This window comes from Halichoerus grypus, chromosome 7 (assembly GCF_964656455.1).
Source record: "Halichoerus grypus chromosome 7, mHalGry1.hap1.1, whole genome shotgun sequence".
Classification (NCBI taxonomy): domain Eukaryota; kingdom Metazoa; phylum Chordata; class Mammalia; order Carnivora; family Phocidae; genus Halichoerus; species Halichoerus grypus.
Window position 1 is genome coordinate 31,616,727 of NC_135718.1, and position 19,411 is coordinate 31,636,137.

The 19,411-nt window shown below is 40.4% G+C and overlaps 1 protein-coding gene across 1 annotated transcript in view; it reads right to left on the reverse strand.

The window, feature by feature from the left end:
• Nucleotides 1-9,130: 9,130 nt before the first annotated feature.
• CC2D2B (coiled-coil and C2 domain containing 2B) overlaps nucleotides 9,131-19,411 on the reverse strand; it is a 92,874-nt gene continuing 82,593 nt past the window's right edge. The window contains exons 31-35 of the mRNA XM_036111641.2: nucleotides 18,839-18,973; nucleotides 18,320-18,442; nucleotides 13,475-13,533; nucleotides 11,597-11,774; nucleotides 9,131-9,715 (exon numbers count right to left, since the gene is read on the reverse strand). Of these exons, the coding sequence (XP_035967534.2) occupies nucleotides 9,527-9,715; nucleotides 11,597-11,774; nucleotides 13,475-13,533; nucleotides 18,320-18,442; nucleotides 18,839-18,973 (684 nt within the window). The 3' untranslated portion in view covers nucleotides 9,131-9,526. The remainder of the gene's footprint in view (nucleotides 9,716-11,596; nucleotides 11,775-13,474; nucleotides 13,534-18,319; nucleotides 18,443-18,838; nucleotides 18,974-19,411) is intronic.

The window sequence follows — 19,411 nt, forward strand, 5'->3', positions numbered from 1 at the left end:
TAATTTATCATTCCCCCTCTTTATTTCCTTTGCTTTAGAGATCCCCAAGAGCTTTGAGTAGAGATTACCTTTAGTAACCTAGTTTGTCAAATCCAAAGTGGATGTAATTTGCCATCTGTGGTCTTAAATCAGGAAACTACAAAACTGTGGAAACACTCCAACATCAAGTAAGGTGATGTGGAACCTGGAATATGATTCGCAGAAATCTAATCAATTGTATTTTAACCTTTTTGGTGGAATATCACAACAGAAGTGCATGGTCAACGCAGGACAGTGATGCTTGCTTTTTGAGAATGTGGATCAACCTCATTTAATATTTAAAAATGAATCATGGAAACTTCCCCCTTTTACTTAGAATTCTTTGTCCCAAAAGAGGCATGCTTATAGCTCCTATAAAGTGATGAATGTATGTTACATAAATCAGTCTTATTATCACAATGACATCTTGATATATTTGAAGAACAGCTGCAGATATGTATGTGAGACAATGCTTAAGCCAGGAGAGCAGGGCTACAGGAACTAATGGCAAGACAAGGAAAACTCAGAAGCAGAGCTCGGCAGAACCCAGCCTAGCCCAGTGTTGTCCAGGGAGAGGCTGCCCAGGCCTATCTCAGTTGCAGGGTTTCCCTAGAGAGGAGAGGAACACATCCAGGCCAAAACCTCCATGCCATTTATAATGGTGTTTAAATAGTACCTACCTCCTTAGGTTCTAATTCATGTGCACTAAGCAACTTTATGACAATAATTTGGCATCCCAATAACTTAAATGTGCAGGGTCTAGTTAAGAACCCTTTCAGAAAAATAGGTCACAGACTGTAATCATCAGTATAATAAGTAGGTTGTCTCTCATGGCTTACTTTGAAGATGTTATTCACTGGGAGATATTTGTTCACAAAGAATTCTCAGATTTTCTGGATTTACCTATTATGAAAGGACCTTAATGTTCATTCATTTTATAAATTTGTGTGTGGGTATATATACACACATATATATGTGTGTGTATATGTATATATACACTTTATATATATATATATATATATATATATATATGAATTTGCCCTAGTTATGTCTTAGATTATAAATCCGTAAAGTGTAAAACTCAGGTTTATTATGATTTCCTCATTAATTCCTTTCGGGCAAGCTGGACACAATTAGGTATTTACTTAATTCCTTAATGAAGTCTGGTTTCATAGAGTTTATATTCTAATGGGGAGAGAGAAACACAGTAAGTGAGCAACAACAAAAAGTCACATGGTGACAAGTGCTGTGAAGAAAAATAAACAGAAATAGAGAATAGAAAGAGAATAGAAAGTGACAGTGAGCAGACATTGTTTTACCATAAAGTGAGGTGTGCAAAGGCCTGAGGGAGGTGAGGAAGCATGCAGATATCTGGTGGCTGAGTGTTCCAGGCAGAGGGAACAGCAGATTCAACAGCCCTAAGGAGAAGGCATGTTTGGAATGAACATGGAGGTCAGTGTCTGCCTGGAGTGAAGAGATAGGAAGCACTTGGAAGTCTTGGAATCAGCAGCCAGCAAAGGTATGAAAGGATGGAAGTAAAAAAAAGACAGAACTTCTACACAATGAGCAGAGTAGAGAACTCGCAAAGGGTCTGTTGTGCCTGCTGCATAAGGCACAAAACGGATTAGGCAAAAGATGAGGGCAGGACCAGATTCTCCGGAAAGCTTTTAAAACTCATGAACTTTAGGTAGTGAAAAGCAACTGATGTTAAATTGTTTTAAAAAAAATTTTTTTTTAATGAATGCATGCAAAAGGTAATACATTCAACCTGAAAACTGTATACTGTGACTGGCAAATCTCCCTCTCTCCTCTAATCTCAGTTCTTCCTACAGGCAACATTAATACCATTTTCTTTTGTACCATTCTAGGGATATCCAGGTACTTAAAACCATGCATATACATAGTGCATGCCTCATTTTGTGCACAAATAATCACACTTTACACTCTCTGTTGTGTACCTAGTTTTGTCATACAATATATTCTGGTGAACATTCAATAATAGAACATCCAGGATTCCTTTCAATGGCTACATTGTATTCCACTGGATGCAAAGGACTAGAAGCCAGAAGCCCTGAGCTCTGGTTCTCAGTTCTGGATTTATTGCTTCCAGTTAGAGTACTGGTATTTTATCTCCTCTGAGACTCAGGTTCCTATCTATAAAGTGAACTAGATGATGGCTGAGATTGCTTCTGACTTTAACATTTTAGGTTCTTTGCTCTTGCCACACACATGACAAAGTCTTCTGTGGGGAAAGAGACCTGACACTAGCCATAAAGCTCTGATCATTATCCAGTTTTAAAGGTTTTAAATTTAAAATGTTTCCTGGCAATTCATGTCTATACACCCATTAAAAGTCAAATATTTCTAAAAGGCATATAATGGAAAGCAACCATTCCTTGTTCCACTCCCTCCTCACTCCCAATTCCCATTCCAAAAGGTAACCACTTTGATCTCTTTTAGCTATTTCTCATGGTGTTTGCTATCATCTTTCAAACTGTCATGTTTATATTATGATTTCAATTTGTCATTTTTAGATATATTTACATATTGTCCTGGAAAATAAAGATTTAGATGCTATACGTTACCTTTCACACACACATTTCCCCCTTCCTCCATCTCCCCAATATATAATTTTAAGATATTTTTGGTTACATCTACTTTCAGTTGCTTTCATTGTTATGACTACACAAACATGTTCACTGTTGAGCCACATGGTGTCCTATAATTATACTTTCCTTTTCATTTTCCTGGACTTTTTTTCCTTAGCTTTCTTTAAGCCTGTATCTTAAGTTTTCTACATTCTCCAATAGCTCTGTAAAATGTCTCCATTCAGCTTTCAAAATAGTCAAACCTTCAGATAATTTATTAGTTTTATCTTTCTGCTCTTGATTTATCCTCCTGGATCCATCTACCCTGATACTCCAGCTCCAATATTGATGGCTTCTCTCTAGAGCTCTATCTAGCTGCCTATCCTGGGATAGATTCCTGTTCCCAGGATCCCATGTCATTCTTTTCCTGAGTTTACAGAGCCCAGTAGCTTTCTGAGAAAGGGTACCTGGGAGGCAAATCTTTGAGACCCAGTATATCTGAAAATATCCTTAATCTCCCCCTCATCCTTGGTTGTTTGCCTAGATACGAAATTCTAACCTAGAAACCACTTCCCCTCATAATTTTGCATTTATGCTCTAATTAATGCCTTCTAGCCCTCTCATTTTCTGCCAAGGGAATAGGGAGATGGTGTAAGACTGGCTGATAATGTTTTGGAGGCTACATTGAAAAGCAGCCTAGAAGACTGTCCTCACTATAAACAGACTTTCACATGATTTCTCTGTTCTCAGTAGAACCCCTTTCTCCTTCCTACAGTTCAACCTCTTTAGAATATAAGCTTTCAGACTTCTAGTGTTGGTAAGTAGAGTTGCCTGGCTACAAAGGATGAGGAGGGAGATCTTACAGTTTAGTCATTCCTTTTAAAGACTTTTAACCAATCATCTTTTTTTTTTTTTTTAAAGATTTTATTTATTTATTTGAGAGAGAGAGAGAGCACAAGAGGGGGGAGCGGGAGAGGGAGAAGCAGACTCCCTGCTGAGCAGGGAGCCTGATGCGGAACTCGATCCCGGGACTCTAGGATCATGACCTGAGCCGAAGGCAGTTGCTTAACCAACTGAGCCACCCAGGCGCCCACCAATCATCCTATTTTTAATTCACCTAGTATCTCTACCCCTGCCTCCATCTTTAAAGTATCACAGGTCCTGGGGTATCTGGGTGTCTCAGTCTGTTAAGTGTCTAATTTTGTTCCAGTCATAATCTCAGGGTCCATGGATGGTCATGATCTCAGGGTCCATGGATCGAGCCTCGTGTCAGGCTCCTCCTCAGTGGGGAGTCTGCTTCTCCCTCTACCCCTCCCCCCGCTTGTGCTCTCTCAAATAAATAAAATCTTTAAAAGAAAGATGTCGCAGGTCCTGAGTTTTCGGAGGTTCTTGTTGACTTTGGAAAGTCCCAACACCCCTGAATCTATAGCCACTTTATTTTCAACTTTCTCTGCTCTGGTAACTTGGTTATCATGGATCTATCTACTTTCTAGTTTCTAAACTTTTATTCACTCTTGTGGTCCACTTGAGAGGGAGTAGAATAAATTCTGTGTTCAATCTGCTATATTTAACTTGAAGTTGAATTATTTCCAGTAAAAGTCTTATATTTCGTTCTTGACTTTTTTTGATATTTCAGAAGTATGTTTCATAACTACAGCTCTGTTGGTTCTACCTCCAAAATATATCTTAAATTGGTCTACTACTGTTTTAGGTTTCCCAAGACTGCCATAACAAACTACCAGAAATTGAGTGGCTCAAAACAACAGAGATTCATTCTCTCACTGTTCTGGAAGCTAGAAGTCTGAAATAAAGTTGTCAGCAGGCTCCTCTGAAAGCTCTAAGGAAGGATCCTTCCTTGCCTCTTCCTAGCTTGTGGTGGCTCCTGGCAAATCCTTGGTGCTCCCTGCTTGTAACTACATCATTCTAATCTCTGCCTTCCTCTTCACGGGACCTCCTCCTCTGGTGTCTGTGTCCTCTCCTCTTCTTGAAAGGATAGTAATCGTTGGATTTAGGGCCCACCCTAATCCAGGATGACCTCATCTTAATTATATCTTTCTACATATATATATATAAAGGAGGAAAGGTAAAGAAATCTATATGGTGGTGATAGTTCTACAATCTACTTAAAGTGGTAGATTTTAAGTAGACTGTGAAAAATTATGTATAGACAATCCCCAGAGAACCCTTTAAAAATATACAAAAAGATAATAGCAAAAAATATATACATTAAAATGAAATACTAAGAAATGCTCAAATAACCTAATAAAGTAGCAAAGAAAAAACAATGGAACAAAAACAGAGAGGAAAAATGGAATACAAATAATAAAATGGTAGACCTAAGTCCAAACATAAATAATGACCTTAAGTCATGCCAATGACTAAATATGCCAATTAAAAAAGAGATTGTCAGAAGGTTTTTAAAAAAATAACCCAACTATGTGCTATTTATAAAAAACTCACTTCAAATAAAATTATATAGGTACATTAAAAATAAAAAGATGAAAAAAATACATATACCAAGTAAACATGAATCCAAAGAAAGCTGAGTAGTATACAAACATCAGACAAAATAGACTTCAGAGCAAAGAAAATTAATAAGGATAAAGAGGGACATTGCATAATGATAAAAGGGTTAAATAACCAAGACATAAATCCTAAATGTATGTGCAGTTAACAACAGAGCTTCAAAATACATGAAGCAAAACCTGACAGGACTCAAAGAAACAACAGACAAACCCATAATTACAGTTGTCAACTTAAATACACTTCTCTCAGTAACTGACAGAACTAGTAGACAGAAGACAGCAAGGGTATAGAAAAACTAAACAACACTTTGACCAACTGGATCAAAAGATATTCTTATCAATAAGAGAATGGTTGAATAAACCCTAACATATTCACAACCAAGGCCACCACATACTACACAACTCCAGGGGTCCTTGCACATAAATTATGAGTTGTGTGGTGCATGGACTGCTTAAGTGTATGTAGTGGTTCTGCCCACGCTTTAGAATACTATGGATCCTTTAAGAAATAAGGATTAGTTCACTTGGAGGTATTTCTACTATTTTCGAAGGAGAAAAGCAACATACAGAAAAGCATACATAATATGGTCCCATTTTTATAAAGCAAACAGGAACATATACACACACACATATGTACATATGTATATTTGAGAATGATGGTAAGTGGAAGGATGCATACTTGGTTGGTAAGCAGGTGAGTGAGGTGAATAATACAGATGGAGGAGGGGAGAGAACAGTGGGATAGGGACCCAAACAAAAAAAAAGAAAGAAAAAGAAAAAATTAGCTGCACTTAAAAAATATCACATTTATGCACTTACACAAAATAATGAGTATCTGTAGAAGTAATTTTTAAAGTAGTCTTAAATATGAAAAATATTTTACTCAGTTACTTAACACCTTTCAATGATTTGTTATTGTACTTGAAATAAAATCTGAATTCCTTACCATGACTGATGTGCTCTGATCTTTGTCTACCTCTCCAATTTTACGTGCCTCTACTGTCCCCTCCTTGTGTCTCTTTCTGGACTCAAGCCCTTTGCAATTGCAGTTTTCTCTGCCTGCTAGGCTTTTGCTGTAGGTTTGCACTACTGGCTTCCCCTCATCTGTGGAAGCCACAGGTGCCTACCCCATAAGCCACCCTCACCTTCTTCCTTACCAATAGAACACTGATTTTATTGGAACAGCAAAACCTCATTTACAATACTTGACCTCCCAGCTTGCCCGTAGCTAGGAGTGATACAATTCTGGTCGATGGCAGATAAGTGGAAGTTACTAGGCATGGCCTCCTGGGAAGCTTTTTAAAAGAGCTACACCAGCTGCGTCCTTTACCTCCCCCTTCTCTTTCTGCGTTTTCTTACCATGGAAACAGTTATGTGAGGCTAAAGCAAAGGTTCTCAAGGTGTGGTCCACAGATCAGCAGTCCAGGCATCACCTGGGAGCTCGTTATAAATGCAAATCACTGGGCCCCGCCCCAGACCCACTGAGGATGGATGAAGACTAGTACACCTATAAAATCACAGATCCACTGCATCAGACTTGACTGCCTCCTCTAAACTTGGCAGTTATGTGAAAAAGTAATCCCTATTTGGTTAAGCTACTATGATTAGGTTTCTGTTACATGCAACTGAATGCAATTCTAGTTGATAAATCATCTAAACCTCGGCTCTAACATTGTCTCTTTAGAGAGGACTTCCTTAACTACTCTGCTTATACCCTCTATCCCCACCAAAGTCCTTCTCTATCATGCCATCCTGTTTATTTTCTTTATAGCACTCAGTACACACTGAAATGATCTCAGTTATTGTTTATTTGCTTATGGTCCATTTCCCCTGAGGAATGTAAGCTTCACAGGGGCAGGACCTTTGTCTTTTCACTGCTGTACTCTAGCACATACTGACGTGTCTGGTACATAATGGATGCCCCATTATTATTTGTGGAATGATTTAAAGAACTTTAAAATTAGACGTCACATTTAAAATCATGTATTTTTAAGTTAAAAATAGAACTACCCTACAATTCAGCAATCACACTACTGGGTTTTTACCCAAAAAATACAAAAATACTAATTCAAAGGGATACATGCACCCCTATGTTTATAGCAGCATTATTTACAATAGCCAAGATATGGAAGCAGCTTGATGAATGGATAAGGAAGATGTGGTATATATATGTGTGTGTGTGTATATATATATATATAGTGGAATATTTATTATACAGCCATAAAAAAAGAATGAAATCTTGTCATTTGCAACAACATGGATGGAGCTAGTGTAATGCCAAGTGAAATAAGTCAGAGAAAGACAAATACCATATGATTTCATTCATATGTAGAATTTAAGGAAAAAAACAAATTAACAAAGGGGAGGAAGGGAGAGAGAGAGAGAGAAGCCAAGAAATAGACTCTTAACTATAGAGAACAAACCGATGGTTAGCAGAGGGCAGGTGAGTGAGGGGATGGGGATTAAGGAGGGTACTGTCATGAGCACAGGGTGATGGATGGAATTGCTGAATCACTATATTGTACATCTGAAACTAACAATATAACACTGTATGTTAACTAATTGGAATTAAAAACTTAAGAATAAAATCATGTATTTTTAAAGTAGACAAAAAATGGTTCATTACAATTTCAAAATTTTAAGGAAAAAATTTTAGTTGAGAAATCCATACACCTGTAAAAAAAAAATGCATATGATACGGAAGGGTCCTCTATGCTTGCCTATGAACACTTTCTCCCTTACTCATGAGTGGCCTAACAATTCAAAAACCATAAACAACTAGCAAAATAGTAATGTAAATATTGAAGTTGCCGCAGAAATGAACTGCATGAGTTCAGTATTTTTTTGGTAACCTTGTCTTTCCATTGACATCATTTTGTGCTACCCCAATCAACGTGGGAGACTTGTTAATAACAAAACTTCACATAGCATTTAAACACATTCAAATAAGAACAAAAATTCTAATTAATTTTCATATGTGTGCCAGAGAACACACACGATTAGGTTTTAACCTTGGAGAGAAAGCATTCTCTTCACCCACATCCCTACTATTTTACTCTTCTAGTAATCTTAAGTTTGGTCCAAGATGAACATCACTGAAAATAAATGAGGTCTTCTCCGGCATCAGCCCATGAAGGCGCATTGCAGGAGAGAATTCAGATTGAGGATTCCCCAGAGATGAACTTGGGGTCTCTGCTTATGAGAGTGACCCAAGAAGCTCCCACACTTCTGCACTGGGAGAGGTCAATTTTCTTTCTCCTGTTTTTACCTCCTATAAAAGTGCTCTCATCAACCTTTGGAAATCTGTATCCTTTGGTTTTTCTAAAATAAGTTGTTCTGTAACATTTAAGTAAAGTGTATATTTTTTTCTGTGAAGCACAGAACAATTAAAGAGAAGAAAGTGCAGTGCTTCTGACTCAGGTCCCTGTCCACTCTCTCTCTCGAGGCTCCTAGGATCTAGATGGGCCTCCTTGGCCCCCCCTCCACAGGGAAAGGAAAGCAGCAGAAAATTGCCAGAGGCAGGATGGGCAGGCTGTTCACTAAGGGAAAAAGGAGCCTTGAGATTTAGTAAGACCATTTTCTCCCTTTCTCACAGAATCAGGAAAGCATATCAAACAGAGCTTCTTGGGAGACCCTTCCAAATAGTTGGAGCTGGAAGAACTTCAGGTCAGTAGCATCCCAAGTGAAAACTTTTAGGAAGCCCCCAGAAGCTGGCCTCAGCCCTCAGCCCAACGTGGCAGATTTTCCTCTGACTTCACCAGTGCAATAATCTTTTATCTTATGAGAGGCAACGACCTCATGTTCGTACTGGAATACCTTCCACTTGGAATGGCATCAGAACCAGCATCAAACGTGCCAAGCTCACATTGGTAATGACAACATTCTGTAAGGCAGGGTTCTCACTCTTAACAGGTCATCAGAATGATCTGGGGGTCTTGTTTACAATAACGTGGGTTCTGGAGCTTCACTCCCAGAGGTTCCGATTCAGTAGGTCTTAGGTGGGATGTGGGAGTCTGCATTTTCAACAAGCCTCCCCAGGCGATGTGACGGAGGTGGTGTGAGGCCTACAACCTGAGTAATACTGGCTTCAGAGAGAGGGGCCAGAATCACTTCTTTCCCATAATAAGACCTACTGTAGACAGTGACCCAAGGCCACCAGACTAACCAAAGTGTTCTCCTTGAAGAGGTCTCCAGTGGGGAGGTCATCTACACTCATTCTCAAAGGCTCAGGGAGTGAGTCTCCATGGTGCCCAACTCTATAAAAGAACCAAAACTTGGGTTCATACTTGGCTGGACTTGAGGATAAGTAGCAAAGTCCTAAAGTATCAGAAAAGTCTTGATTGTTCTGGGCAAGGGGCCCATAGCACATTTTTTTTCCTTTTCCCTTCTTCCTTTTCACTGATGTTGAGCTAAGGAAGCCAAATAGACCCACACAGACAACACGTTGTTTGGGTATGGGTGAATGTACACAGCCAGAGCAAATTCCGTCTGGGGAAACTCAGAAGAATGAATTCCAGTTTGATACACAGCATCAATAATTGACTGTACATCAGTGTATGGCATCTGGATAGGAGATCCTGTGACCTGGACAAAAGACAGAATGACGTGTAAACCCATGCTATAATTATGTAGGTAATCAGGAATCACCGTATGCAAAAATATTACAAAAGCCTCAAAAAATGATAGTCATAAAATAATAACAGTTATTTTACAGGTGCTTATGATGTTCTAGGAACAGTACTAAATGCTTCACATACATATTTAATCCTCAAACAACCTTATGAAGTAGGTTCTACTATAATCCCCACTTTCTAGAGAGAGAGGAGCAGAGCCAGAGCTGAAAGCAGAGCCTGCACACTCAACACTCCACATACTTGCACCCTTTCTAGAATAGCAAACTGCCAACGAAAAAATTACCTGGTCCTACAAATGAGGTATTTAAGTGAGCATTATGGGAGAATTTATTTAACACTGATCCAGTTCATATTTCTTAAGTGACAACCATGTGATGGGATTAAAGGATTATGGTATACGGTCCTACGTAAAATTATCTATTTAATAATACACGGACAACAATCATACACCTCTTTCAAACCTTAGATTACTTACTTCAGGAGGCTTTTCTTGATCCTTAAATCTGTTCATGTGTCCTTCCCATGTGGTTGCAATAGGATGCTATCCTTTCCTATGTTACTTAATAAAATATATTGCAATTATATGTTTTCTGGTCTGTTTCATTAGCCTATAGTCTCTGTGAATGCACAAGATTGTATCTGCCTTGTTTATGGTCATAACCCCAGTGCCTAACACAATGCCTGGCACATAAAATACAAATAATAATTAACATTTGTTAAACACTTGCTGAGTGCTGGGTGCTGTGGTTAATCCTCACCATAACCACAAACCAGATAACTATTTTTAACCCTGTTTATCTCGCCCAGTGGGGTGGAAAGTATAGAGAAGTTAGGTTACTTGGTCAACGCTAGTGAGTGGTTGAACCAGGGTTTGAATCCAAGACACAGGATTCAGCTCAGGTTTATGATTGTGTGTTATTAAATAGATAATTTTACAAAGAAATTCTAAGTTTTAAACCTTGGCTTATATTGCTTTGCTTACCTGTTTACCCCTAATTCTGTTTTTTTAATGCAAAACAAAACAATTCCTCCCTATTCGTGAATAAATAGCACCTGCAGCTCCCCGCGACCTGACAGTCTAAGTACTGAACTCCCAACAGATTCTTTCCTTTCTTCTCTCATAGGGTTTCCCTAGGAGATATCTCCTAGTCTATGGGATAGTAGGGGGAAAGAATCTCACTTTTGGGAGGCTGGGGCTTTCAAAAACCCACCGGACCAGTTCATAGGGAAGAGTCAGTGAGAGGATATCCAGAGCTGGGGGTAGGTAGAGGAAAAGAAGAAGGACCCTAGCAATATACCAAATGCCCACCATGTTTGGTTATGAACTTGTTGAGTTTGAGATGCCTTTTAACCATCCAGGATGATGTCAAATGTGTTGGTAAATATATAAGAGAGGAGGTCAGGAGAGAAGTCCAGGCTGGGTACATACATTTGGAGTATTTTGCATATAAAAGATATTAAAGCTTGCCTGGAGTCCTCTTGCCCAGAACCAAGGACAGGGAATCTATTCTATTACTACCACCAAGGGATCATTTTTCAATTTCTCAGTTGCAGGTGATTTCCTTTTGGTCATCTCTTTCCAGAGGTTGTGGTTTATATAACATACAACATATGACCGATTCCAAGAAAATGTCATGCAGTGTGGTCATGGTAATAGCTGTTCAGTATATCTGAAATTTCTTAGTCTATAAATAAATGTATTTTAATGTCATATCATCCATCATCTAGGATCAAGATAAAAGCATTTCAGGGATATTTAAGGCTACTATTACCTAGTAATGAACAACATAGATAAAACAAATGTTATTAATGCACTAAATCATATACACACCCAATAAAATTGTAGTAGTCTTTCAAATTCACTCTCTTCTTCAGATGAAACAAAGCTTCCAGTGCCAAGTTCTAGTTTAGGAAGGATTTTTCGCAAAATATAAGTGCATTGTCGATTCCAACGTGTTGGCTGTTTAGGTCGCCATTCCATCATTTTACATTTCAGAGTCCTTTCAATCCTAACATAAGAATGCAAAGATTAGTTTATGACAAATTACAATTTGTTTAATAAATGTGTAAGAGTTTCGGCACTTTGCTCAAGTATGAGAATGGTATTTTTTTTATTTAGGTTGAACCAAACCTCTATGGCTAAGGTTATCTGCCATCATTCACATTATTAAGTTGGGGAGAAGCAGCTCTTGCTTGGCTTGGGAAAGCAAGAAGCTTCCTGGGGTAGCCAGCAATGAGATCTCAGGGGCACAGCTCTTTTCCAGTTACCTGTGTGTAGGCAGCTGCCTACTGGGTGTGATGTGACAACCATCTACTGTCTGGTCACTGGACTGACATCCCCATTCTCCAGGACCCTCCCCTGCCATAAAACATTGTGTTTCCAAGGAACTACATTTACCAAAGTTCAGATATCTGGTCTGGGTGATGTTAGCAGGGATGGATTTATTAGATCAGTTAATTCAGCAAGCAGAGTTGGAAGGAAATAGGCACAGACTGATAAGTATGATGATCAGGTTCCCCTACTAGAATGTACCCTACGTAAGGGCAGGGATTTGTGCCTGTATATTCAGCCCCTAGAACAGTGCCTGCTGGTAGACTGTTCCAGGGACAGTGCCAGTTGGATTGATGGGGCCCACTTGGGAAGCCTCATCTCTGCACAGAATCAGTGTGTGCTCTAAAAAAAAGCCACTGGGAGTCTCCTCTTGGCTGAGTCCGTGGTGTAACCAAGCAGTTTGGAGTTTGCTGTCTCAGTAGAGTAGCTAAGCATCAGAATCACTAATAGGGCTTTATCAACATATTTTACCTCCAGATACCGATTCAACAGGCCTGGTCTGGGACCCTGGCATCTGTATTTTTAAATAGTTCTAGAATCTATGAATCTGATTCTGATAAAAAACCAGAAGCTGGGAATCATTTCTCTAGCCCATTTCTTCCCTTTTTTTGTTAAGAATTGAGGAAAAAGGAAGGGAATAAGAAGTGGGAGTTGTGTGCTAGTGAGATAAGAGAGTAGCAAAATTATTTTTGTCATGCTTTGTTTTGATCAGTTGGTAGCAGCTTATGTGGCAGCCTACTGTGTCGGCATGAGTCACTGGAGGCAGTAAGATCTAGAATCTTCTGACACATCTGGAGTAGGAGTAAGGCCTGCTGCAAAGTTTGTGACTTTGACAAACTTGTTCAGCTTGACTGAGTAACTCCTTAGGGCACGTGTGTGTGTGTGTGTGTGTGTGTGTGTGTGTGTGTGTGTGTGTGTGTAAGGGAAGGGGGTAGTGCTGGGGGTGGGTGTGGGACAGTATTGATGTTACTATCCAACTTGGATGTTTTTTCCATACTCCAAGTGGTGGGCCATTTACCTTCATGTCCTTTCAAGAAGTATTAGCTACCACATTATTATTATTACTCTAACATCAACAGGTGTCTGTGTTGAGAACTTCCCAACAGCAGCCCCACAATGTTTCCAGAGGCAACCATTTTTTTACTTCGATGGTCTTTTTAAGGAGTGTTCTGGAATGGCAGAGGGGCTGCTTTTCGATGCACAGACCAAAAGACAGCTGACTCAGTGGAAGAGACTATTATAAACTCCATTTCCTGCTTCTGTTGCAGAATCGCAGAGGTATTTTGAGAGACTGGGTTAGAGGACTGAAAGGTGGAAGGAGGAATGAAAGATTCGGGAGAAAACATAGTAATTGTAAGATATAAATAAAGGTGATACCTGTTCTTTAGATCTTCTATCATGCTTTTATTAGTCTCACAATAAATTATTTCTTCAGGCTGAAATATACAGACAATTGAAAGTAAAAAAAGATTCTAGGGAGACAACCTTTACATCGCGGTCACCCCTGGAGTGCGAACTGTAACAAGGGGAACCCAAACCCCTTTCATGTGGCAAAATCACTCCACTACAGAGGCACCAAGGTCAAACAGATCACAGTGCTTCCTTTGATTTTAGTACTACTTTACCAGAGCACAGGATGAGGAATTAGGGTATTTTTCCTAGATGAGACGGAGCTGCTGCCCACATTCATTTATTCAAACAAGCATTTGCCATATTTATCGATGAGACCAGATAGCCTTTGGCAAGCTGCTTTAGTCTCTTCCACTGATTAACTGGGGTCTAGGTGAAGTTACTTAACCTGAGTCTCAGTTACCACATCTTTAAAAGAGGGACAATAATAGTACTGACTTCCCTAGGGTCTTGTGAAGATTTTGAAATAAAGTAATACACGCAGAGCCTGGCACATATTGTTCAATAAAATCAGGTATTATTATTATTACTACTCCTTTAACATGGTTTATCATCTTCCTTTTTTGAGTATCCTTTTCTTTCAGCTTGCAGGAGCTGGGTCTTTCTGTTTGCATGCATGTGTGTGTGTGTGTGTGTGTGTGTGTGTGTGTCTGTGTGTGTTGTGTCTGTGTGTCTGTGTGTGTGGTCCATTTCAATTTCCCCTGTCTCCAAGCCATTGTAAAAACAGCAGAGAGCAATGCTCTACCACGTTCCCCATATTCCCTTCCCTGCCCTATGGGATTTGCTGCGAGGAGAGAGGACTCTTTAAGTCTACCACCCAAACCAGCCCTCCCCGCCCTATCTCGCAGGGCTCACGTGGACAAGAAGGCTGGGTTTAGACATTTTTACTTTGGGCATTCCTGAACTGAGAAACAGAGAAAGCTGTAGAGACAGGGACACGAGTGGAAGGAGGGTTGTGCAAAAAGACGGCAACAGTTCTTAGACCTCTAGGTGCTAGAATATCTCAGGAGTGATCGAGAAGATTCAGTCTGTCACGTGGTGATCTAAGCCAGTGGTTCTTGAAGTGTGCCCCCCACCCCCACCCCAGACCAGCAACCTCACACCTGGGAAGCCGTTAGATACAACTTCTCAGTCCCCACATGGGACCCACTGAATCAGAAACTCCGAGGGCAAGGCTGAGCGCTCCGTGTTTCGGCAAGCCCTCCAGGGTTCTGTGCCTGCCGTGGACAGATGTGACAACAGGCCCAGGCACAGGGAGCTTCCCCACAACAGATCCCGGCAGGAGGTGGGAGGCACTGCAGAAAGGGAACTATGAACTCCAGCGTCACGTTGCAGGGCCACCAGCTCTCCCAGACAGGACAGGTAAGCCGAATACCTTTATTGCTGCCACCAACCACTGTGCAACCCTCCAACACCTCCACTCCCCTCCCCCGCGCCTTCTCCCCGGCACGTAACTCTTATGGATTAGTGAGGCCAACTTCAGGCCCGAAAAACAGGCCTGGGTTATGTTAACTCGGTACAAATACCTCATAAAGGTTATTTGTCCACTTTCCTTTTTTGGCAAAGTCCCCTTTCTTTCCGGGAATTCCTATCTTTTAAAACTTCAAGAGGATTTCCCTGTTAACTTCATCTCTGCATACCCACATACTCATCTTACACGCTTAAATTTGTGTCTGCGATCACGATACGGAAGTGTTCACTACAGATAGCAGTTTATTTTGGGATGTGTGTGGCAAGACAGAAGATTGAGGGCCATTAACCCACAGGAAAGAAATCAGTAGAGATACAAGCCAAACGCAATTCTGAGTTTTATATTTATAGATTCAACTTGGCAAAGGTTTCGTTTCCACGCTCAGGCAGAGTGGCTTTTAGAAACTACAGCTGTGATCATGGCAGCCTTGCCTTAGTGCTGTTGGCTTCTGACTGCCCTGAGACACAGGGCCACATCCTTAGCAGGACTCTGCTCAACCCTGAGCTTGTCTTGCTCGCTCCCTGGCAACGGCCAAGCTGCCTTTCAGCTGCTCCCCAGATCCCTCCATGCCCCGCACATCTTCGTGCTTGCTGTACCCTCGCTCTGCTGCGTGGTTGTCCACCCTGAGTTTCCCCTCGGCCGGCTCCTGCTCACCTTCCTCCCTTTGCCCCTCATCCCTTTTTCCCAGGAAGCCCAGCAACTGTCCTTCCCCTCAGGTCCTCCTGCTGCGTGCTCCCAAAGCACACTCATTTCTTCTGTAATCACATTTACCACTCTGTCCTGCAAGGGCTTGCTTCCTTCTCTTTGCTCCTTGAGAACACAAACCCCCAGACTACTGAGACATGTCTTTTCCTTGTGGAACCCATGCCTGACACAGCCCTGGCTCAGCAGGCATGCGAGACACGCTCACTAAACGCCTAATAGACTGATTAATAGAACGCATAAAACCTCATCTCTAAATGTACCGTTCTCCTCCCTAGGGGGCAGCAAGGCATCAGTCACAACTTTGGGAGGGCAAGAGTAAGGCATGGCCTATGGATGCTGAAAGTGCTTGCTCAAGAGAGATAAGCGCATTTCCCCTGCTTTAAAATGACTTTACAAACAGGAAATATAAAAAATATATATATGCTTGCAACATGTGGAGAACGTTTAGAAGGACGCACAAGTTACTACTAAGAGTGGTTATTTCTTAGTGAGGAAAAATGCTGAAGGGGGGGGACATTCTTTATACAGTTTAGTACTGCTTGATCCCTTCCCTGCAACCTCCATGCATTCTTTTTGGTATTGTCAAATGCCTCAAATACACAGACAAGCATTGAGAATAACGTAATGAACATCCACTCAACATACCTTCCACTTAGCTATATCTAATATTTGCATTCTTCTATATTTGTTTTAGATTTTTTAAAAAGAAGTAAAACATTACAGATAGACTTGAAGTACTTTGTATGTTGCTCCAAGATCTCATTCTGTTTTTTGTCTCCAAAGGTAGCCTTTCACCTAAATTTGGTATTTATCATTCCTATGAATGCTTTTACATTATCACTATGTGTCTATATATACATAAACAACACATAGTTTTCAAACTTTTATTATATAAGTGATTTTGTACTCTATGTGTCATTTCACATATTCTTTGTTTTGCTTAACATTACTTTTTTAATATTCATTCATGTTGATGTGCATGGCTCTAGACCAGTCGTTCTCAACCTCGGCGGCACATTGGAATCACCTGGGGAGCTTTAAATAATAATACAGGTGTGCGAGTTCCACCCTCAGAGATTCTGATGTAATTGATACACAGTCCAAGTTGAGAACTAGTGTAAATTGTTTTATTATTTTTTTTACTACTATATAGAAGATTTCATAGTATGAGTACTTCATAACTCATGTATTCTTTTTCTGGTGGATGAATTGTTTCTTTCTTTTTTTTTTTAATATTTTATTGATTTATTTGACAGAGAGAGAGACACAGCGAGAGAGGGAACACAAGCAGGGGGAGTGGGAGAGGGAGAAGCAGGCTTCCCGCAGAGCAGGGAACCCGATGTGGGGCTCGATCCCAGGACCCTGGGACCATGACCTGAGCCAAAGGCAGACGATTAATGACTGAGCCACCCAGGTGCCCCTCTTTCTTTTTTTTTTAATCTTTTTTTGCTATTTCAAGCAATTCTATAATGAACATTATTGTACTTGTCTCCCTGTGCTTGCTCCTTTATGGTACATACTTAGAAGTTGAATTGGGGGATCAAAGATGGAGCATCTTCAATTTTATCAGATATCATCATAATGCTTTCCAAAGTATTTATAGCAATTTACCTTCCCACCATTTCTCTGCTTCTTTGCCAACACTTGGTATGATCACACTTAAAATTTCTTTTGTCAATCTTATACATGTGAAGTAGTGTTTTATTGTTTTAAATTGTATTTCTCTGATTGTGAGTGAGATTGAGCATTCAAGTTTCTGCTTCTATGAACGGTTTTCTGCCTATTTTTCTACTTTTTTTTCCCCTCTCACTTTCTCTGGGCTCGTAGCTCTTAGTTTATGGATTTTGCCGTTGCTTGCACCCTGCCGTGCCCTGGCCCTCAATCCAGAAACAGCCACCAAAGTGAAATTTGGGGTGCCCTCACAAAGTGACACTGAGTCCATCGCAGATCCACTGGCTGAGCCATCTCTGGTCATTAGGATGTTCTTGACCTCAGGTGTGAGGTGCTTCCTCCTCCTGCCTCTTATGCCCCAGGCAGTGAGTCTGCAGCGTTCCTTCCCCATCTTCTTTCAAGAGTAGTGAAGTAGGAAGCCCCATCACAACCCCTGACTCCAAAAAGTGGGACTAGCTCTGATTCCCTGGATTTCATGAACCATTTTCAGACCTTGCTGCTGTCGCCTGTTTGGCCCTACTCACTGCTAGTATTTCTGTCCTGTTTCTATTCCATGAGACAATCGTCATGGTTTGGAGCCCAGATAAGCCTTCTATTTTTCAATTTTTATATTTTACCATTGCCACGGATGTGGAACAGAAGGACTAGGTCAAAGTAAACTTACTGCACCATCTTAACATTGTATTTTCAGTTTTAGAATAAATATTTAAACATTTTTACTTTAAAATCTAAATTCACATTTAAGATGATAGCTTCTTCTCAACTCTTCTTTTCTGCAAGCAGAGGAGTATGGTTAGACTAGCCCAAACTCAGGCTGGATGGCGAAGAAAACTAGATTTTATTAATATTGCCAGGTAAATCAACATGCAACCAGCTATATAAACATAACAAGAGCTGGTATGACTGGCAAAGATTAGAACAAATGGTAACTTTCATACAGACACACCTGGAAAAATATAATTTACCTGTATGGTATGTGCTTTTGTCCCTTGGAAATTTTTTGGAAGCAACTGTTTCCAGAAACTTTCCTTTGAATAGTCAAAATGTACAGCCATCGGTGTATTATTTTGTTGAATATTAAACCAGACCTATTAAAACATAAACATAAAATCAGTATAGGCACATGGGAGCACAAAGGCTCTACCTGGTTAGGATGGAGCAAAATTTTACAGTCCTACTACCAAATGAAGTGGTAGAAGCCAAAGGAGGTTCTGAGGTCGGAAGTAAAGCAATTCTAGGGGTATGTGAACATTAGACTGATTACTGGTGCTCAATCTTGGAGGCACTACAGAATCACCTGAGGAACTTTATGGATAAAAGTTTTCCCTGGCTCCATATCCCAGGGATTCTAACTGAACATCTGTAGTTTCCTCAGAGTTTTCCACACAATTCTAATGTAGAGCCAGGGTAGAGGTCCACTGTTTGACTCTCAGGCGATAACTCAAAATAAGATTCCGCGCCCCCCACCCCCGCCATATACTTACATTTCGATCATCAAACAAACAGTCTACACTTTGTAAGGGACAAAATGGGTCAAACTGCTTATGACATTGCCCAGTTAATGGATTCCAAAGCAAATATTCATCAGTTTCTTGAGTTAATACATACGCCACTTGCCCCTATATGAGGAAAAAGAGCTACAGTCATGTTTGGTGGGTGGTTGACTTAACTCATTTTTCTATGTGGAAATTATAATGTAAGTATGTGATATCTTTGATTTCTAAAAGTCTTTTTTAGGGTCTTCAAAGTCTTTTTGAAAAGCAAAAAAGCCAAAGCTCCAGAAATCCTCAGGCCCAGGCTAGCATGAAGATTCAAAGAAGAGAACTTTTGAGCTGGTGCTGCCATGTACAGCCCTGTAGGGTGTACCCTTGCAGCAGTAAAACATGTTGTTCTAGAAAAATCTGTATACTCTGACAACAGCTAGCACTGAAATGTTTTGAGGTAGGGATACTTTGGCCTAATTCACACAAAGGCACTATATGGACTAGCCCTGCTTTGAGTGGAATATACTTGGGGACTGAAGGGGAACACCACGCAGAGTTAGGAAATGGACACTT